Source organism: Etheostoma spectabile, unplaced genomic scaffold, assembly GCF_008692095.1.
Source record: "Etheostoma spectabile isolate EspeVRDwgs_2016 unplaced genomic scaffold, UIUC_Espe_1.0 scaffold00003701, whole genome shotgun sequence".
NCBI lineage: Eukaryota > Metazoa > Chordata > Actinopteri > Perciformes > Percidae > Etheostoma > Etheostoma spectabile.
In genome coordinates this window covers 249,030-272,008 of record NW_022603060.1, presented here as the reverse complement: position 1 = coordinate 272,008, position 22,979 = coordinate 249,030, and the positions used below count along the sequence as shown (strand labels likewise).

General features: G+C 39.6%; 1 protein-coding gene and 1 pseudogene across 1 annotated transcript in view; both read right to left on the bottom strand.

Annotated features, from left to right (window-relative positions):
- The window catches only part of LOC116676723 (H-2 class I histocompatibility antigen, Q9 alpha chain), a 30,919-nt gene extending 11,827 nt beyond the window's left edge, over positions 1 to 19,092 (bottom strand). The window contains exons 1-2 of the mRNA XM_032507634.1: positions 19,002 to 19,092; positions 1 to 47 (exon numbers count right to left, since the gene is read on the bottom strand). Of these exons, the coding sequence (XP_032363525.1) occupies positions 1 to 47; positions 19,002 to 19,012 (58 nt within the window). The 5' untranslated portion in view covers positions 19,013 to 19,092. The remainder of the gene's footprint in view (positions 48 to 19,001) is intronic.
- LOC116676726 (class I histocompatibility antigen, F10 alpha chain-like) lies at positions 9,149 to 19,027 on the bottom strand (annotated as a pseudogene).
- Positions 19,093 to 22,979: the final 3,887 nt, after the last annotated feature.

Below are 22,979 nucleotides of genomic sequence, written 5' to 3'. Positions count from 1 at the left end.
CTGCCGCCGCGTCTTGTAGCACGAGGCCGAGGAGGACCAGACCGAGCCAGGTCTTCATTGTGAGCTGTCTCTTCTGAAGCTCTGAGAAACTTATTAACAACTTCTTAATAACTTCTATGTTTGAGATCCAGAGGAACAGACTCCGTCCTCTCAGCTCGAGCACCAGGGTCAACTGAGGAGAAAACCAGAAGGAGCGCTGTCATCAACCTTCATCTGAGCCAATGGGAATTTAGACTGAGCGCCTACGTCACGGGTTACCAGGTGGAACAGACCCACACAGGTTATGAACGAAAGAGAAAGTAACATGATGTTATTTCAGCCTGTGTGTGAGGATGGTGTCCGAACAAGATCCGGACTTTATTTTTATGTTTAGTTTAGTTTATTACGATCCACATAGATCCACAACGTAGCTTACATAACATAAATAGTGAAAAAGAGAAAAAGTGTCAACTTAATCCACACAGTGTCGTCTTAAGGGGAGACACCCCAGGACAAAGCAGCAGTTTTTAACTTTTGAGTTGTTGGGTTATTTTGCTTCCACAGCATGTCTTCTTTCAGACTATTGGGATAAAACATACAAAATACACATTTAGGTGTTTATTTTACTACACTTTGTCTATGTGCACCTGCAAGTTTCTCTTAAATTCCCCAAAGATTAGCATTAGATAATGCCTCATTTTCATATTTAAACTTAACATTTTAGAAAACTTGTAATACAAAAATAAATGTGTCAATATAAGTAACTAAGTAGGGAGGTTTCTTGTTGACATCTGTTAGTTCATTTTATTTTTTCCTATTCACCTGGGGTGTCTCCCTTTTATAATCTAATAAACTAATATAATATTCATATAATATAATCATGTATAATATAATATTATAATATTAATTGTTAGAGGACGGGGAGACGTGTGGTTCTTTATTCTGGTTTCTCTGGTCACACATAACCCGAACCCAGAGGAATATTCTACCTTCTGCTGCTCAGATCTTCCAGAAGGATCCGTAGACTGGTGTAATGTCCTGTAATATATGAAATATAATCTAATGTGCAGACATGTATTAAATCTTCTGGGAGGTCAGAGGTCACCGTCAGCTACAGATCAGATACTCTGCAGTTTGGGGGGGGGGGGGGGGGGGGGGGGGGGGGGAGTAGTGTCTTCTTCTTCTTTTGTTCTGCGCGGCTGATTGAAAACAGTCCTGATCAAAAACATCGACAACAAACATCAAATCCCAGAGTGCTTTATTGATGCTGCAGTGAGTAGATGAGCTGAATGCTCCTGGCTGATTGGGAGCTGTGGACGCTGAAAACTGCTTCACCAAGAGAAATGTTACACCTCTGTTGATGTTGGAACACCTGATGCTGCTTCTCACTTTCCTCTCGCTTTGGCTCCGTTCATACTCGGTTTCTGTTTCTTATTGTTGGTGAAGCGCTTCATAAAATAGTCAAATATTACTTATAAAAGTTATAGAGGTATTGTTTAATAAGAAAACTCAGATCTTTTGTTCCCACTTCTTCATCTGAGTCATTATTATTCATGATTATTACCCAAACAGATCAATATGTGTCACATCTTTTATCCAGACAATATTTATATTGTTTATGTGCCTCTTACCTGAGTCTATATCACTGCTGATCAATACCTTTATGATCCAACATCTACAGGTGAGGGTCACGTTCATTAAGGCTGATGTGAGAACACTGAATCCAATATTCATAAGTTACATAAAACAGTAATCATATGCATGGATTTACCAACAGAGCCAGACACCTGGAGTATTAGAAGTTTGACTGAACAGCAAAACAAGAATAAAAGATAAATTATGTATTGCTGTTTAATGTCTGCAGAAACACAGAGAGAAACTGTCCCTATATTCATGTAATTATTTTATAATCAGAAACATTTAAGGACTTTATAGGAATATTAAGAAACTTATGAATGGAAACATCCCACATTTTAATTTTAATTGCCTTTTTTATTTTAAAAGGTTTAGTAACAGACAACTGTGCCCATAAGAATTATCTTCTGAACATTCTTGATTTAAAAATAAACATAATTTAAATGAAAGTATGTTGATATATAATCATGTGTAGGTGTTATCTATCCTATCAGCCTCGGGATGGATGGCATGGTGTTCTCAACGCGTAGCAAAATATCTTAGGTCCCGTTTATTATAAGAGTAAAAAAGGAGAATTCATATAAAATAGTTCTTCACCCAGTGCTGATTAATAAAGTGCTCTGGCGTGAGACTACTGGTCTCCATGGAGACGGGCACTCAGCTTGGTGTTGTCGTTGCTCCTTCTCAGCGCTCAGTCTCTGGACCAGGTCACCAGTCTCTCGGGCAAAGTCCTGATCCAGCTCCGCACGCTGCTCCACCCTCCTCCACCATGTTGGATCTGAGTCTGCAGTTTCTCCTTCAGCGGCTTCACCTGCTGCTCCGTCTCAGCGTCCTGATCCTCCATCTTGAAGGCCTGAGAGATGTCTTTCTGCTCCACCTCCATGCTCCGCCTCATCACCTCCAGGCTGTGCTCTGAGTGCTTCACCTTTGTCTCCAGCTTGATGTGCAGCTCCTGGTTGAGTTTCTGCTTCAGCGTCTCCAGGTCCAGTTCAGTCTGAAGACTGACAGCCGGACCCGAGACGCCGTCCAGGTTACACGGAGCAGTTTTATCTGCCGGCTGCAGCTTCTCCCGGACCAGAGGAGACGAGCTGCGCTTCATCTCCAACTCGGCACCGGCTGGTCTTTCTGTCCTGCGGTTCCCGACCCTGGAGCTCGTAGTCTTTGATGATCTAGTAAAATCAGTCCTTGTGAGTCCGACCAGCGGTCGCCGGGTCCAAACATCAATCTGGTCTTGCAGCAGCACATCCAGGTCTCTCTGCAGTCTGTTCACGGAGCTTTCTGCTTCAGTAAGCTTCACAACCCTCCCATCCTCCAGACGACTGTCCTCCTGTGTGGCGCTGCAGAGATCACCCTGTAGCTTGAAGACTGAGATCCTCTTGGCAGTGACAGCACGACGGACAAACTTACCTTTGCGCGGCTCGCCACCTCTCAGCGGACCGATCACGACCCCCCCCAGTAGAGTCCTGACAGCAAACGGTCCTTCGTCTTGGCTATTTATTATTTCCCATGGTTCCATGAGTTTCGGTGAGTTGGTGCCTATCAGCAATTCCACCTCTGCCTCAAGACTGGGACCTTTTATGCCATTGAGGTATTTCCATCCCTCAGGGTCCTGTTGAGTGGGAATGGGATTTCTACTCACATGGTCCCCTGAGTATAGACTTCAGGTAAGTCCAGGAAGTTTTCTTCATTAAAGCCAAAAACCTCGAGATCACCGAGCAAGAATGTGTCTCCAGACCTCTCTTGGCCAAGAGTACGGAGAAGAATGTCTCGACTCCTGAAAGATTCAGTTTTCTCATGAGATGTTGGGTACAGAAAGATGTTGAACTCCCAGGGTCTAGAAAGACATAGGTGTTCCCAGACTTGGCCTTCACCTGTACCGGCCCAATAGAGAGAACATATCCATCACTTCCGGCCCCAGTACGGCCACATGTCTCCAAAGACACAAGTGCATTATTGACTGACACTTCCTGTGTTTTAGATCCCATGTGTAGGACAGTTGGATGTTGGTGTTTACATATATCACATGTTAAAGGCTTGTCACATTCCCTGCTCATATGACCTCTCCTCAGACAGCTGAAACACACTCAGCCTACTTTCAGAGCGTCCAGCTTCTCTCTGTGTGTCATCCCATCAAACTGAACATTTCTCCACTGAATGCTGGCTCCTGCACACACAGCACGACTCTCCGTTGTTCCTCTGTGAAGCTGACCCTCTGCGTTGTTGGTGCCAAGCTGATGATGTGGTTGGTCCTAAGGCAGTATTAATGGCAGCAACAGTAGCTTGGCCTCTTCCAGTACAGGTGCTGGTCACATATTAGAAAATCATTAAAAAAAAGTTGATTTATGTCAGTAATTCCATTCAAAAAGTGAAATTTGAATATTATATTCATCACACACAGAGTGATATATTTCAAATGTTCATTTCTTTTAATTGTGATGATTATAACTGACAACTAATGAAAACCCAAATTCAGTATCTCAGAAAATTTGAATGTTGTGACAAGGTTCAATATAGAAGACCCCTGGTGCCACTCTCTAATCAGCTAACTAACTCAAAACACCTGCAAAGGCCTTTAAATGGTCTCTCAGTCTAGTTCTGTAGGCTACACAATCATGGGGAAGACTGCTGAGTGGACAGCTGTCCAAAAGACGACCGTGGACACCTTGCACAAGGAAGGCAAGACACAAAAGGTCATTGTTAAAGAGGCTGGCTGTTCACAGAGCTCTGGGTACAAGCACATTAATAGAGAGGTGAAGGGAAGGAAAAGATGTGGTAGAGAAAAGTGTACAAGCAATAGGGATAACCGCACCCTGGAGAGGATTGGGAAACAAAACCCATCCAAAAATGTGGGAGAGATTCACAAAGAGTGGACTGCAGCTGGAGTCAGTGCTTCAAGAACCACCACGCACAGACGTGTGCAAGACCTGGTTTCAGCTGTCGCATTCCTGGTGTCAGGCCACTCCTGAACAAGACACAGCGTCAGAAGCGTCTCACCTGGGCTAAAGACAAAAAGGACTGGACTGCTGCTGAGTGGTCCAAAGTTATGTTCTCTGATGAAAGGACATTTTGCATTTCCTTTGGAAATCAAGGTCTCAGAGTCTGGAGGAAGAGAGGAGAGGCACATGATCCATGTTGCTTGAAGTCCGGTGTAAGGTTTCCACAGTCAGTGATGGTGTGGGGTGCCAGGTCATCTTCTGGTGTTGGTCCACTGTGTTTTCTGAGGTCCAGGGTCAACGCAGCCGTCCACCAGGAAGTTTTAGAGCACTTCATGCTTCCTGCTGATGACCAACTTTATGGAGATGCAGATTTCATTTTCCAACAGGACTGGGCACCTGCACACAGTGCCAAAGCTACCAGTACCTGGTTTAAGGACCATGGTATCCCTGTTCTTAACTGGCCAGCAAACTCACCTGACCTTAACTCTATAGAAAATCTATGGGGTGTTATGAAGAGGATGATGCGATGCGCCAGACCAACAATGCAGAAGAGCTGAAGGCCACTATCAGAGCAACCTGGGCTCTCATAAGACCTGAGCAGTGCCACAGACTGATCGACTCCACGCCACATTGCTGCAAGAATTCAGGCAAAAGGAGCCCCAACTAAGTAATGAGTGCTGTACATGCTTATAATATTCATGTTCATACTTTTCAGTTGGACAACATTTCGAAAAATCCTTTTTTGTATTGGTCTGAAGTAATAGTCTAATTTTTGGAGATACTGAATTTGGGATTTTCATCAATTGTCAGTTATGATCATCACAATTTAAAGAAATTAACAGTTGAAATATATCACACTGTGGGTGATGAATGAATATAATATGCAAATTTCCCTTTTTGAATGGAATTACTGACATAAATCACCTTTTTCATGATTTTCTAATTATATGACCAGCACCTGTATATCTGCTCTTGGGTTTAGAGGAAGGGTCTGGTTGCGGACCCTGTAGGTCACCAAAGAGGATCAGACAGAATCTTTACCTGATGCTCAGTGAAGGCCAGGTGGCTCTGTAACCACGGCGCACCTGTATCTCCCAGGCGACAGACCTCCATTTTTCCCTCAGTTTATATGGCAACTTCATCATTATCAGGTGAAGATTGGATCTCATCCATATGCTGCAAGTCTTCCATGACATTGCAACAGTCCTTTAAAAAGATTGAAAAAGAGTGCAGAGCATTATCGTCATTAACCCTCATTGTTGGCCTCTCCATATAGGCTACAGCAATTTTCATTTAATTTCCAAAATATTCTTTCAATAGACTCTTTTCTCTCTCATAGCCATGACCAGGAGCCATGTTATAGCAACTCCGAACCAGTTCTCTTGGCGTCCCTTTGGTATATTGCTTGAGGTAACAGAGGCCTTCTTGTTTATCTGTAGTTTTCTTTTCAATACCTGGCTCTAAAGCTCTAATAAAGGCAGCATATTTAAATGGATTGCCATCAAACTCTGGGATAGCTCGTGGAGGAAGAGAGGCTAAGGCTTGGTTCTGAACCAGCTGAGCAGTGAAGTTAGTTTGCTGTTGCATGAGGTCGTACAGAGTAGAGTGTTGAACATTGTCAAGAGAGGAATGAGGACGATGCGACTGTGATTGCATACGTGTACTCACTTGTGAGGTCAGTGGATGAAGTCCTGCTGGTGCAGCTTTGGTGGTCTGAGGACATCTTCCCCACCCCCGTACTTCAGACCTGAGAGGACGGTACATATGACACTGAAGACACAGGGTTACTAGATCTTACTGAAGACTGGGATTGTGGAATGAGTGGTCTTTCTTTAGGCCGTACAGCCAGTGGCAGAGACCGGTCCTGTTGGACAGAGACAGCTTTAGGACGTTGCAAGACAGGAGCTGTGTTCAAATAACTTCATGTTTGTGATTTCAAGTGAGCATGAAGATAGGCATTCATTATCCTCTTAGTCATCACATCTTCATCACCACATTCATTTTCAAACAGACTATTTAGCTGTAGCAGCAGCCAACTTGGTGCCAACCTCTAGCGGTTCCCTGTCCAGCTTTACTTTTTCAGTTTGAAGGACTTCTTCTTCAGTGTCAATGTCAGGCATTTGTTTCAAAGCAGCTGCAGACTTTAAAAGTGCAGCCCTTTGCCTTTAAACATACAGAATAACACTGGAAACCTTTGAATGGACAGCAGAATGATCTATGTTTTGACCATTTACTTGAAATATTGGAAATACTATCTTCAGGCTTTATGTCATAATTTGTTATAGACAGCACATCATGATTCTCATTGTCCTTTTAAGCATCAGCCAATCATTGCTTCACATCATTCTCAAATATATTTGTTCCATTGTTTTCTGTACAAACCAGTGTAGTGATTGAAAACAGGTAAGTGTCCAGAACAAACCGGGACGGGGGGCCAGGTACAAAATATAAATGGAATTTATTCACACAGTTTGCATAGATTAAAAACACGAATAGAAAACGGCCAACAGCGCCAGCGTGGACACAGTAGCGACTTTAAAAAAGAAATAAAGTGCAATGGCACCGGTTCATAACTTCCAATCATTACCTCTGCTCCAACACTGAGCTCATCTAAACAGCTGAGATGTTTGGCCTGCACGCGGCGCCTACACCCCGCTACACTTCCTGAAACTGAGAGAGAGAGAGAGAGAGAGAGAGAGAGAGAGAGAGAGAGAGATAGAGAGAGAGAGAATTACCTGTGTCCCTAAATGTTTTTTTTAATTATTTTTTTATTCCAATTTTATTGAAGAAAATGGACATACAGAAGGAAGGAACATCTTTTGTACATCTTAACAGTCTACGTTCTAAAAGAGTCAGGGGGTTACTAAAGAAAACAAACACCTGTGTCCCTAAATAAGCTCCGCCCTTCACCGGGCCATGACGTCACACCCTTTACACCTGTATTGTTGCTTGTCTGTTCAGGGTCTGGCATCGGCATTTCCAGCAGAGTAGTTCGACTTTCTAAAGCCTCATAGCACAGTGTGGTATATTTGCTGAGACATTTCTTCACATCAGACACAGTTTGAAATGTCATTTTTCCAGAAAGAACCTCATTAATGTTAAGCTTAATTTTATTATCTTGAATAAATTGGGATTGCAGATTTTCTTACAAAATGGCACATCCCTTAGCTGTTCATGTTCTTGTGAATCATCAACAAGAGAAGTGGACTCATCAGGACTATCATTTCCGTCTGTGGCCCCCAACTCTTGGCCTTGTCTGAGACTTTTCTTCCTCTGCTCTCATCTTGGTGCGTTAAGGTCGTCAGGTCAAAGTGTCAATCAAACTTAACTTAACTGACTCGAACGGTAGGCCTACATGTGTTTTATCGGTTTTATTTCTTTAATGTTTAATTTCTTATGATGAATTTTGTTGAGGAAAGGAATAAGCATACAGGTTGTGTAATACAGAGAAAGACAGACTCGAACGGTAGCACTTTAAAGAAAAAGTGTGAATGTGTAGTGTCGAAAGATCTGAAAATTGCACAAAGGTTAAGTAGACGCGAAAGATAACACTAGATCGGCTTATTTAGTGTAAATAAGAGTCCAAGGAGACGAAAGTAACGTCTTTAAAAATAAAGTCGTGAAGGGTAGAGACACTGAGGGGGATCACCAAAGGAGCACTAACATGGACTAATTAGTGTGAAGGTAAGATAAGATAAGATAATTTGTTTATTAGTCCCCAATGGGGGAAATTACTGTACTGCACTCTGTGTACACACTTTTTGTTAGTACTCACACACAGGCCTGAAATACACACACATGCTCAGGACCTATACATGCACTATACATGCAGAGATGTCAGAGTGGGGGGACTGCCAGCTGAACCAGCGCCCTGAGCGGTCGGGGGGGTACGGTGCCTTGCTCAAGGGCACCTGGCAGTGCCCAGGAGGTGAAGTGGCATCTCTCCAGCCACCAATCCACACTCCCAACTTTTTGGGTCCATGATTTGAACCAGTGACCCTCCGGTTCCCAACCCAACTCCCTATGGACTGAGCTACTGCCACCCCCAGTCTAGAGCTTATAGAATAAATTTGGTTGCTTAATGTTTTTATTGTTAACTGTTTATACTTGATTTTTATCTGTTTTTGTTGTTTTTTTAACTGATTTTGTGTAAAGCACTTTTAATTGCCCTGTTGCTGAAATGTGCTCTACAAATAAAGCTGCCTTGCCTTATGCGGAGGCCGCCGACAGCACGCACAACACCGCACTTTAAAGGTTCAGAGCGTCGCAATTTCTTCTAATTAACAGCATTTAAATATCCTAATTATATGAAGCAACAGCTCTGAAACAGGCTTTCATTTCAATTCCGAGAGTCCACGTGTTTCTTTTCCACTTCCATTAGCAGTGACATATGGAAGTGGAGCTCCCAGCAGCTCTCCGTGGTCGGTCTAGCTGGATGACACGAGGACTTCCGGGGGATTTCCATCACGTGATTAATAAAGAGCTGTGGCGTGTTCACGGGGACGGTAAGAACCGTGTGTTCCCCGCCATCCACACCTTTAAATATACCTTATTCCCAGTGACGTGCCACACCCAGTGGAATCATAAAATAACAGATCTGGAGTATTAAAGACTTTATTGAAAAGCAAAACAGAGGTACAAAAGCAATAAAATATCAGGACATCTTCATTCAATATTCATTCTTAACCCAACACAGGAAGTGATTTGGAGCATCACTGTTTCTTTATGTTTATAAATTTAAGAGAAAATGTCCCTCCTCCCAAAATAGCAGGAAATATTTACTACCTTTCAATCAGTAAAAACATCCCACAAGCCCTTGTCTCAGCTAAAATTAAATTATAATGTTTCAAACCAGATCAAAAGACAGATATTACTGATTAATTAAGAGAAATCTCAAAGACATAAATTATGATTTAACACCATCTTCAGTTTTAAAGAAATATACAAACTAACTATTTACAGAACTGGAAAATAAATGTTGAACTGACATATATAGTGTGTGTGTGTGTGTGTGTGTGTGTGTGTGTGTGTGTGTGGTCCAGGAGTAACAGATTTACATTTCAGGTGTCTAATCTCTGCAGCGTGTCTCTGGATGTTGCTGACTGATCTGCAGCGTTGCCCCCGGTGATCTGATCCAACCAGAGAACCAAAGGAAGACTTTCTCACTAGAAATAGTAAAGAGAACTCTACTGGCTGACAGATATCTGTCATCTCAAGGGTTACATCTTCATATTGTTGCCACACCCTAGGAGTGTATGTATGGAGATGGGAATGTATGTACGTAGATAGGTTTCATTTCTCCATTAACCAGAGTCGGTGATCATCCTCAGTGGGATCGTCACTGCGTTACCTTTCACATTACAGATAGCAGATCACAGATATGTCAATTGATCACTTTTTCATAAACAAATATTGATTATCCCAGCTTTCTGACCCCATAAATATAAGCAATATTCAATCCATGTTGGTGGTGAGGTGGCCCTTTTGTTTGGATTACAGATTGTGGAAAAACTTTGTAAATAACGATTAATGTTGCCAATTTCTTCACCTCCTCTTCAATCCGTACCTGTGGGGACAAATATAAAAATAAGCATTCATAAATGAACAGTGCAAAGAGTAATATCTCTTTAATGTATAAATTACAGAAAGCTGTGAAACCACTGGGATGTACTGTAACAGGAAATGCTTGTAATTTCTCAAAACATGCATAAATACAGAGCCAGTAGTTACCTGTGCTCAGTGGTGTGCTGCTGTTTACACCTTCACTAGAAGCATTTTGAGAGCTACCTGAAGAAGAGTCTGACCCTGAAAAGAACAAAATATAAGATCACTAGCACAACAATCACATAAGGATTTAAAAATCCCAGATACGATAGATTTACAGACTGACACAGACATAGAAAGTTGATGTGTTCATCTGTCAGATGAAGAGGAGATTATCTCTGTGACACACGGTGTATGAAACATGACGGCTGACACTGACATTGGAATCTGACAGTATGGAGAGCATAACGCACTTCAAGATGTCCTTGTCATCACTAGGGCTGAAACTAACTAATATTATCAAAGTTATTGAGTGATTCTGAACAAGTGCAGCACCATCCCCCACTTCTGTGTGTTCCTACATTAGCCTCATTCACTGGACCAAATCTTGGCGTTAAATAATTGGACTTGTCTCACTTTATCAGAACAAAAGACAGTTACTGAGGCTACCTAGCATAGTTTCAGGAGCATGGCCACACCTCTAACACGCCTCTTCCATTATTCCTATAAATACCCACCTGACCCTCTCTTCTCATTCACTCTCACATTCACCACCCCTCTCTCCCACCCTCCTTCTGCTCCTCTCCTTTAGGTCCTAAAGGGGTCCATTGTGCCCGGGATCTATGGCGGATTCTCTACTGAAGCCCCCCCACAACACAGTCAACGTCAAGTCAACAGATGACTACAAGCGACTTTACGTCTCGCGTTCCAATCATCTTTCATTATTAAATGGTTCCAGACGTATGTGGTTGATGGTGTGGTCCTTGCTAGTGAACTGACAGGTTGGGTTGCTGTGGTACGACATGAAGATGATCAGTGCAGCAGGTGATGTGGAAGGCAGACAGAGCCAGGACAGAGCCATTAGTTACCGTTCAGTGGCACGTTGCTGTAGATCGGCCCAGAAGAGTTTCTTGAAGTAGCAGCTGGTTCTGAGAAGAACAAAAGACAAAAAAAAAAATCGTGAAGAAGACAGAGAGATCTAAATCTGATTGGCTGATCAAAGTTCCTGTAGTGTAAGCGTCAGACGAAAGCATCACGTCTACAGAAACAGAGCAAAATAAATCCCCAGGCAGAGAAACCCATCGGGTTTATAGTTGTTATTGCAAAATGTGCTAATGTTAAGAGTTGGCGATGTTACTACTCTATACCTAATATAATATATTTATCATTATTTAAACTAATTATGTCTGCTTGTCTGACTTCAGAATAAAGGCGGTTGCTGACAGCAGTAGCTGAAAAAGCTGAATGTGTGGTTGGCGTGGCTGCTTTAAATTTGGGTGAAATAGGAATTAACGATAGTTTAACTATTGCACTTAGTGTCTATAGACATGAGCATCTAATCCACTTGAAACATTTGAATACAAACAGAACGAAAGCTACGAAACGTAAGTACAAAACAAGTTCTACTTACTGTGTTGAGTCGCTTCAGCTGAAATATAAAGAAAAAAACATGATTTTTAGAGCCACAGTTGAAAATCAGAACAAAACATCTCATGAAAACGATGCAGAACATTTCAGATCGTCCTGGCAACATGTCAACATTTTAACATCAATGTACGCTGTAACGTTTAGTCTCTGAGTGGATTATCAGTAATGCTAATAAATAAAATATAACTAGATAATCTAAAAGTAAACACACAATAAACATAATATTTGAAGAATATAAGCAATATAAAGAAATATCAATACATATATTAAATGTTTAACTAAAATACATATATTCGTCTCTTGTAGTCATATCATGATGATATGCACTGAGCCTCACACCGCTTACTGTTGTTGGCTTCACCTTTAAAGTCTGGATCAAATGATTCATTTTAAGTCTAAAATCTAGATACTGAGAAAGAAATGAGGCAATCTCTCTGTTTGAGTGTCTCACCTTTCTTCTTTCTGTAAACTAGGACTCCGATCACACTAGCGAGGAGGACGAGAGCGAGAACAACCACTGCAGCGATGACGGGGACGGTCATGTCAGTGGGCTTCTCTGTTGAGCAGAAAACAAAAAATAGTCCAGACCTGAACAGATGAAGCAGGTTAGAAGAGAAGAACCTCCATTTATCAACCAGACCACAATCCTGGATACAGACATTATCTGTTACATTTACAAAAGTCTTTATTATGATTCATTATGGAAATGTTTCTTTTTCATTAAATCAAAGCTGAAGAACTGAAAACAAAACCATTTAAGAAACAAACTCCCAACACATAAATACATGAAGTACAGGGACTGTTAGAGGAAAATAAATGTGTGTTTCCTTCATCTCCTCTGACAGAAGTCTCACCTCTGTGGTCCTGATCTTTGGTTTGTCCAGTTTGTGACGATGTCGTCCTTCAAACCAGAGAGCTGAAACACACAGTCGTACTCCTCCAGTCTTCATAGGGACTGATGAAAGGCAGGTCTACACTCATCTGGAAGGATCCATCGTGTTGGGGAGGATCTCTCCGAGGTCCACGTCCTCATGAAGCTCCTCTCCATCTTTCCTCCAGAACATCATGGCTCTGTCAGGGTAGAAACCTGTAGCGTGGCAGCTGACTGGAGAGGACGGAGACTTCTGGAGGACAGACACTGAGGGACGCTCTGCACAGTGAAGACAAAGACAGTTTAGAGGGTCTTTATTAATATTTACTGTAGCCTATATCAATAGTATCATTCTGTTTGATTAGTAACACATACGCTATGTGTTCAATGCAAATAATTCTCACTGAAGTGTAACTATGAAAAGGAGACGGGAGATGGATTACAAATGGAGGACAGTGAGCGTGAGAAAGACAGAGAAAGACAAAGAGAAAAACTGAGACAGATAGAAACACGGCAGAAAGAAAGAGAAAATGAAGAAAAAGAGTGGTGATAAGTGAGAGAGAAAATGGAGTAAAGGAGGCAGAGAGATGAAGAGAAGTGAGAACATGAGAGAAAGAGAAAATGTGTAAAGTGAGACGCAGCGGGTCTCTGTTGTTTAATATTTATTGTAATGTTAATGTTGTTAGAGACAAAGGAGACATATTAACATTGTTGTGTCCATTAAACTCCATCAGGTCATGTGATTCTACCTGTTCTCAGCAGAGAGCTCCTCCCATAGTCCACATACTTCTTCACCCACTCAGGACAAATCTGGGTGTAGTAGTGTTTTTTCTGAGCTATCCTAGCTTTGTTATTGTCCCACTTGTGTTTGGTGATGACAGCCTGTGGTTTTGGAGCGATCCACGTCTCTGTCTTCAGGTCCAATGATATGAAGTCTTCTCCATCATAACCATCCTGTTCAAATCCATTAACCTCTCCAGTCTCATCGTCCCACTCACAGCCGTACATCCACTGGAAAATGTGGACACCTGAGAGAGAGAGAGAGAGGAGAGAGAGAGAGAGAGAGAGCGAGTCAGTCATCTGTTAACAGTTGATAACTCAAACAAAGATTTATTTTCATTATCAATTATTTATTTATTAATTACTTATTATTTAGTAAAATTCTCACATTTCTTTTTAATAAAAGACTTAAATCAATAATTGATTATCAAAATTGATGTTGATTAATTTCCTGTAACCAACTGATAGATTATTGATGATAGTTTCATCGCTGCGTATGTTTATTACGACACAAACACACCGTGGCCAAGTAAAGTTAATCTAATCGGTAGTTCTGATAAATATTTAGCGTTTAAATGATTTATTCTCGTCATCATTGATTGTGTAAAGATTATTTGTGATAAATCCTAAATAAATGTCTAATGTAAAATGAACTAGAGGAAAATGTGGGTCAGAAGTTGTGAGAGTCGGAGATGAAATCTTCTAATAGTTCTTCGTCTGATCAACACTCAGCGCTGTTTCATATTAAATGACATTTAAACTGTTTCTGTATCGGGGGGGGGGGGGGGGCAGTCATGTGACAAGCTGGGGGGGGGGGGCATTATGTGGTTGCAGTTGATTAGAAACACTGATGGGGGGATGGGGTCATGTAATCAGGTCATGTGACTTTTAGCCAACATTACAAACATTGGATCAAAATCCAAAATGGCAGCTTATGGGGGGGGGGGGGGGCACTGGTCATGAGGTACGTGTGTTATATTTAGATTGATTTAGTCTTAGAAATAGTTTAGTGAAGGATAGTTTATTCTTGGATAGATTAAATGACCTTTTCATAACTCGATAATGAGGCATTGAATGCCTGTATCCTGGGGGGGGGGGGGGCACTGCCCATATATGGGCATGAAACAGGCTGATCACTCACCACAGACTCATGTTTGTGAGGCCTGTTCTCTACAGATATTCAATAAGATAAAGATGTGAAACATCCATCTCTTTGTTATTTGACCTTTAACCCTCGTGTCGTCTTCCCGTTAACATTTTAAATCCAAACAGGAAGTCACTTTTCCTGAAGTCTTGGCCGATTTATTCAGCGCTTTTCTTGATGTTTTAGTTAGTTGTTTTACGTTGTTTTTGAAGCTTTTTCTGACATTTGTGTCACTTTTTTAATTTTGGGATGTTTTTCACTTTTTTCCGATGTCTTTGTCGATTTTGTTTCTGCACTTTTGACATTTTTGTTGTTTTTAGACATTTTTGAAGCGTTTTAACCTCATTTTAACCAGTGAGTTTCTTCCAATGCTGTGACTTTGATTAAACACACATCCAATGAGAGAGGAGAACTGATCGTGTGTGTTACTCGTAAAGAGCGTTGCACCGAACCATCCCCGTTATTTCTCTAGAACATCTGGTTAAAGAAACCCACATTAGTGGTCTAGAGCTTGTTGATAACGGGTCAAACTGGACCCGGGGACCCCAGCAGGGTAAATGTGGATTAGTGATCAACTCGCCAGCGTGTCGTGTTTCAGGGATTTGAGTCAGCCGTTAGTAGGAGAGGGAGAGAGGTGGAGTCTGGAGGTCATCACATTCAGAGGAGGAACCAGTGAGGAAGACGAGGAAGAGGAGCTCCAACTGTCATCAAATGTTAAACTGACATCCTACATGGCAACGCGTCTCGGGAGATCAAGTTCAGCTTTTTACTTTTCTTTTTCTAATGTCGTACGGAAAACATGAAAGAACGTTGCTATAATTAATAGTTTATGAAATGTTTTTAAAGTTTATTAACTATAAAAAAGGACACAATGTAAAATATAAACCCTAAATGGACGATAAGAGGAAGTTAGAAAATAAAGGTCATATGTTGGAAAACAAACATCAACTTGTGACGTTTTAGTCTCGATACATAGAAAAATAACAATGAATTAATTTCATCATATTTATATATGCTCGCTGCTTTAAAGGTTAAACAGAGAAAAGATGAACAAAAGGTTTAAAAAATATTTAAAATAAAATAAAAACAAATGCTACAGTGTTTTTTACATTTAAATTTGACATTACATAAATTAAAAAAGGAGTTTGAAAGCAGCATTAATATTATTATTGCACATGTTGAATGACAGCATATAAAAAGAAGAATCTAGTGTTATTGCCCCTTTATTAGTTATTTATTATTATATTATTTATTAGTCCTGAGGCCCACTGCAGGGGATTATTAAGGAGAATTTATTGAACTTCTCTTCATTCGCTTCTTTTATTGCTGCTTTCATTCTTCATATTCAAGTAAAAATTACATTAATAATGTTGTTGTTGTTGTTTTTTTTATATTTTTTTTTATATTGACTTTAGAACTAATGTCGTACGGAAAACATGAAAGAACGACGCTATAATTTGTGTGTAATTTATAATTGTTTATGAAATGTTTTTAAAGTTTATTAACTATAAAAAAGGACACAATGTAAAATGTAAACCCTAAATGGACGATAAGAGGAAGTTAGAAAATAAAGGTCATATGTTGAAAAACAAACATCAACTTGTGACGTTTAAGTCTCGATACATATAAAAATAACAATGAATTAATTTCCCGTCATATTTATATATACTCGCTGCTTTAAAGGTTAAACAGAGAAAAGATGAACATGATCATATTTGAGAAACTGGAACTAGAAAATATTTTGACTTTTGTCTTAATGAAAGACGTCAAATTGTTTAATCTGTGTGTGTGTGTGTGTGGTGTGTGTGTGTGTGTGTGTTAACGGTTTATTAAAATAAAAGGATAAAATATAAACAACATTTTATCAGTAGAAAGTGAAACATAAAACAAACCTCCAGTTTGGTTGAAGCGCTGCTTTGCAACTTCAATGTTGGCTTTGAAGGTCTGCTGTTGACCCACACAGATCCCAGTCTGCGTCTCCCAGTACTGAGGATCACCTTCTGAGACTCTTCTCATCCAGTCCTGTTTGGGTTCTGCTCTCTGGGTGTTGCTGTCATAGTGAACCATCTCAACGTCCAACCAACCCAACAGCCACAAACTCTGGGAAGTGTTGGGAATCCAGAAGACGCCGTGTAGAAATACTTCAGAGAGGGAGGCGCTGTAAGAAACATGAATAAATAATGTCAGTTTTTATAGAACTAGGACGTAACGATGCGCTAAACTCACGATCCCAGTCACGATGTTAAGTTCAGGATACGATGTTCTCCCGATGTGTTACAGAACGAGCTGCAGAGAAACGACTGGGAAATATTCCTTTATAAACTACAAAACAACAGATGTGTCCTCTCATCAAAAACATAACTGAAATTATAATCACAAATAACAAAAATAAAAAATAAAATAAACAATGAAAAAAATGAATAATAGAATTTTAAAACAAATCCCATCGCAAATAACTAGAAATAAATCTCAAAATAAAAATCACATCTCTTCATATAAATAAATTAAAAACACGATATTTCGTTTCACTGACCATTAATAACTTGAACAAAGAACAAAAAGTTAAAAAATTAAATAAATACAAATGCTACGGAGTGTTTTTAACATTCAAATTTTAGTCTTTAAAAAAAAAAAATATATATTATAATATAAGACACATGTCTATCATATTATATATATATATATATATATATATATATAATACATACCCATGACATAATTATTATTTATAATAATTATTATAATAATTTATTTATTTCCCAGTTTAACCCTTGTGTTTCTTCCCGTCAACCCTAAAAAAACCATTTTGGTCACTTTTTATCAACATTATTATAACTTTTCCGACATTTTTGTCACTTTTCAGTGTCGTGGGGCCTCTTGATATTTTTTTTGTTGACATGTTCAGTGTTTATTTCGACAGACATTTTTGAGCCAAAAAAATAAAATTAACTCCAAACGGGTGAAAGTGACCAGAGGACAACATGAGGTTGAGACCAACTTGTGCTCTCTGGTGGACGGACTCTGTCATGATGACTCTGTTTCTACATGAGCTCAGACCTGGTTCACTGGTCCCTGGTACCAGACATATATACACTGATATATATCTATATATCTATATATATATAGATATATAGATATATATCTGCAATAAGATGATATCTGATAATAATACGGATGATTTCTCTCCAAGCTGGAAACAGATAAACTCAGTGAACTATATTCATGTTTCAGTTTATCTGATGAATATCTTCAAAGATTTATTGTTTTATGACTTGACATTTTCATTTTAAAGTGATAAAAACAATCAGTGTAACCATCTAATGAACAATCGGCTCTTCTATCTATTCTACCCCCCCCCCCACCCTGTAACCCCGACAACAAGACGGATCAACAACTCATCAATACAATCTATCCATTAAATCACAAATAAATATATTAATCTGAGCACACGTGGAGCCGTTTAAGCTTCAAATATATCTTAAAGATGATATGATTAGAGGTCAGACAGCAGGTGATATGAACTTCATATTTATCTTCAGAAGGTTATTATTTATTATGTATTTAGGTTTCTTTGTGCTCACATGTTGTCAAATTATTCTCTAAATATTATTTATTTATTATGAGAGGGAGCCAGGTTATATACTATATAGAATAATACATATTATTATTATTATTATTGGGTTCAATATAAAGAAGTAGCCTAATTTCTGAATTAATATCATAATTATGACATTAACTATATTAACGAAAACACTTTTTACATAAAACAGTTCAAAACAACAAAGATGGAAATTGGCACGTGCACTAAATACAGTTTTGGCGCAGAAACTCTGTTTTAACGTGTGTGTGTGTGTGTGTGTGTGTGTGCGTGTGCGTGTGTTCGTGCGTGTATGTATGTGTGTGCGTGTGTGTGTGTGTGTGTGTTTGCGTGTGTGCGTGTGCGTGTGTGTTTGTGCGTATATGTATGTGTGTGCGTGTGTGTGTGTGTGTGTGTACGTGTGCGTGTGTGCGTGTATGTGCGTGTGTGTGTGTGTGTGTGCGTGCATGTGTGTTTTCTGCGTAGTCATGTTGCCATTTTAACGTTAAGATCGATCAGACAGTTTCGGTCTTAATGCTCCGGATATTATAAAATAATGTCTCAAAAACACTTCTGTCCTTCCAGAATGTCCCTAAAGGCTGTCCTCCTCCAGCAGAGACATAAAGAGTGATATCTTTAACAAAATATGGAGATATCGACCAAAAAGACATGATTTAGGATAATAACGTTAACTTCAACTCATGACTTTGCTGTTTTTTACATATTCTTTAACGCTATCAAAGACAGAACCTTAAACGCAATAATACAGTTGATAAAGACAAGAAGCGTTTTGTTTCTTTTGCATTTTACTAATAAATAATAATAAAAAGTCTTAACTGACCTGCCGCCGCGTCTTGTAGCACGAGGCCCAAGAGGAGCAGACTAAACCAGGTCTTCATCGTGATCTGTCTCTTCTGAAGCTCTGAGAAACTTAATTTATTAATATTCTATGTTGGAGATCCAGAGGAAGAGACTCCGTCCTCTCAGCTCGAGCACCAGGGTCAACTGAGGAGAAAACCAGACGGAGCGCTGTCATCAACCTTCATCTGAGCCAATGGGAATTTAGACTGAGCGCCTACGTCACGGGTTACCAGGTGGAACAGACCCACACAGGTTATGAACGAAAGAGAAAGTAACATGATGTTATTTCAGCCTGTGTGAGAGGATGGTGTCCCAACAAGATCCGGACTTTATTTTTATGTTTAGTTTAGTTTATTACGATCCACATAGATCCACATCGTAGCTTACATAACATAAATAGTGAAAAAAAAAAATGTGTCAACTTAATCCACACAGTGTCGTCTTAAGGGGAGACACCCTGGGCAAAAGCAGCAGTTTTTCAATTTTGAGTTTTTGGGTTATTTTGCTTCCACAGCATGTCTTCTTTCAGACTATTGGGATAAAACATACAAAATACACACTTAGGTGTTAATTACATATACTGACACATATATTTTTGTATTACAAGTTTTCTGAAATGTTATGTTTAAATATGCAAATGAAGCATTATCTAATGCTAATCTTTGGGGAAATTAAGATATTTGCAGGTGCAAATAGACAAAGTGTAGTAAAATAAAGTGGGGAGGTTTCTTGTTGACATCTGTTAGTTCATTTTATTTTGTTCCTATTCACCTGGGGTGTCTCCCTTTTATAATCTAATAAACTAATATAATATTCATATAATATAATCATGTATAATATAATATTATAATATTAATTGTTAGAGGACGGGGAGACGTGTGGTTCTTTATTCTGGTTTCTCTGGTCACACATAACCCGAACCCAGAGGAATATTCTACCTTCTGCTGCTCAGATCTTCCAGAAGGATCCGTAGACTGGTGTAATGTCATGTAAGATATGAAATATAATCTAATGTGCAGACATGTATTAAATCTTCTGGGAGGTCAGAGGTCACCGTCAGCTACAGATCAGATACTCTGCAGTTTGTGGGGGGTGCAGTAGTGTCTTCTTCTTCTTTTGTTCTGCGCGGCTGATTGAAAACAGTCCTGATCAAAAACATCGACAACAAACATCAAATCCCAGAGTGCTTTATTGATGCTGCAGTGAGTAGATGAGCTGAATGCTCCTGGCTGATTGGGAGCTGTGGACGCTGAAAACTGCTTCACCAAGAGAAATGTTACACCTCTGTTGATGTTGGAACACCTGATGCTGCTTCTCATTTTCCTCTCGCTTTGGCTCCGTTCATACTCGGTTTCTGTTTCTTATAGTTGGAGAAGCACTTGAACGCTGCTGCTCGAGTCCTCACTAAGACCAAGAGACTGGATCACATCACTCCAGTTCTGAAGTCTTTACACTGGCTTCCTGTGTCTCAAAGAATTGATTTCAAAGTACTCTTGCTAGTTTATAAATCCCTTAACGGTTTAGGTCCAAAATACATTTCTGATCTGCTACTACACTATGACCCCCCAGACCTCTCAGGTCATCTGGGACAGGTCTGCTTTCTGTCCCCAGAGTCAGAACTAAACAGGGTGAAGCAGCTTTCAGTTTCTATGCTCCTCATATCTGGAATAAACTCCCAGAAACCTGCAGATCCGCTGCTACTCTCAGTTCTTTAAATCAAGGCTGAAGACCTTCCTTTTTGATGCTGCCTTTCTTTAAATGAATGCTCATTCTTTCTTATGCTGCACTGTAACTTTTATTCTTGTGTTTTATGTGTCCTAATGTTTCTATTTTGTTTTTAACTGTCTATTCATGTGTCTTATTGATTTTAATGCTTATGACTTTTAACTGTTTGTACTTGTGTTTTATCTGTTTTAATGATTTTGTGTAAAGCACTTTTAATTGCCCTGTTGCTGAAATGTGCTCTACAGATAAAGCTGCCTTGCCTTGCCTTGCCTTAGAAAATAGTCAAATATTACTTAATATTACTCATATTAATATTTCTAGAGTTAATGTTGAATCAGAAAACTCTTTTGTTCCCCCTTCTTCCTCTGAGTTATTCTTCATGATTATTACCCAAACATATCAATGTGTCCCATCTTTTATCCAGACAATAGTCACATTGTTTCCCTGAGTCTGTCTCCAGAGCAGTCAGCAGAATGGCAGCGCCCCCCTGTGGACGATTCTTGTATCTTCTCTGAAATTAAGACTAATAATATCAAATCCATGTAGAATGTATTTATTGTCAGTGAACAGCCTCACTGCTGCTTGGAACCTTAAAATACCTTCAGGAAAAACGGTTGATGTTATCAAACCATTATTACATAAAATATATGTAGTTTTCTTCTCCAAAAACACACACACACACACACACACACACACACACACACACACACACACACACACACCTCAAAGAAAAAGGTCTAAAGAAAAATCAGCCATAAATTCAAATAAACAGATTACAACTCCATATTAGAAATTATTTTCATCTTTATATTTTATTTACACATGATGTCTGACTGGTGTCATTTTTAAATGAAGAAGAAAATCCAGTTCATCACATAAAAGCAGCTTCTTGTGAATAAAACCTTGTTGTGAAGACTGCAGATGATGTCTCCACCATTACAGAGAGCGTATTAGTGTTGACGACAGGACACAGAGACAGAGACACATCAGGACAACTCCACCATGGTGTCAGACGCTTTGTGGAGGTTAAATGTTTAAAGGTCACATTAAAACACAACTTATTAAATGAATATCCAACCCCTTTAGAAGCTCTCCTTGTGTCAAATATTTCTGATTAACCCTTATTTTGTCATCGGGTCAATTTTGACCCGTTTTCAAAGTTTTTTTATATCAGAAATATGAGTTTCTTAACAACCAAATTGCCCCAAATAACATGGATGCATGTATGTACGTTGTATGGAAGCCATACAACATATACAAACATGCATCCATGTTCTTCTCTGGTAAGCTTAATGATTACTTCCACTGAATTTTGGTTGTTTTATTTGATTTCATTGCATTTGAAAAAACATGTTTAAATGGTTTCAAAGCAGCATCCTGACCAAACTGTGACATGAACCAGTCTGTGATTCACTCAACATCCTCTGATCTTAACTATTCTATTAGACAACATAATTCATGTTCTTTTTCAAACTCAAAAAATAGGTATAATGCCATTTTATTGACCATGTCTTTAAAAAAAAAGCATGGAAAAGAAGGACAAAAACATTTAATACAGTGCCAAAAGCTTTAAAAAAAAAAACAGAAGTCAGAAAAAGTTCACGTATAAAAAACATTTTTATATTTTGACCCGAAATGGACGGTGACAACAACCCAAGGATTAAACCGTATCTTCTGCATGTTATAATAGAAAGTTTCACTACATTTAAAAGAGTTCTCTGACCTGTTTTTGACCTTGTTTCCTCAATTACCTGTACATTATTTTTTCATTAAGAAAGAAACATGTTTTCTTGAATTCATCCCTGAACTGATGTTTCCTCTATCGGGGGGGAGGGGGGTCCGACCCATTTCTAACAGAACTAATAAGACTGCTAATGAAATTGCAGATTGTGATTTCCCTAACAGGGGGGTTAGTGTGAGGAAGCACAGAAGGGAGGGGGAGGGTACAGGATGAGGAGGGTGGAGGGCTAGCTAGTCTCGTTAAGTTTGAAAATACTTTGATCGTCAACAAGAAGTAACGTCACCCAACATGGCCCAGAGCACCTTTAACCTTAGAGAAGACTAATGATATCGCACGGACACATGAGCTGTCGCAGCAGCAGCTAAAAACCACGCATAGCCCCCCCCCCCGCTAGCACAGCTAGTCAGTCGGATCATGCAGTCAGCAGAAAACCGTTCAAATCAGAGCATACGCGTTATGATAAATAAGTACCTGTTAGCAGGTACCAGGGACTTTTTTAACAATGGAAAAACAAAAAGGCAAGTAGAGGTGGTACCATG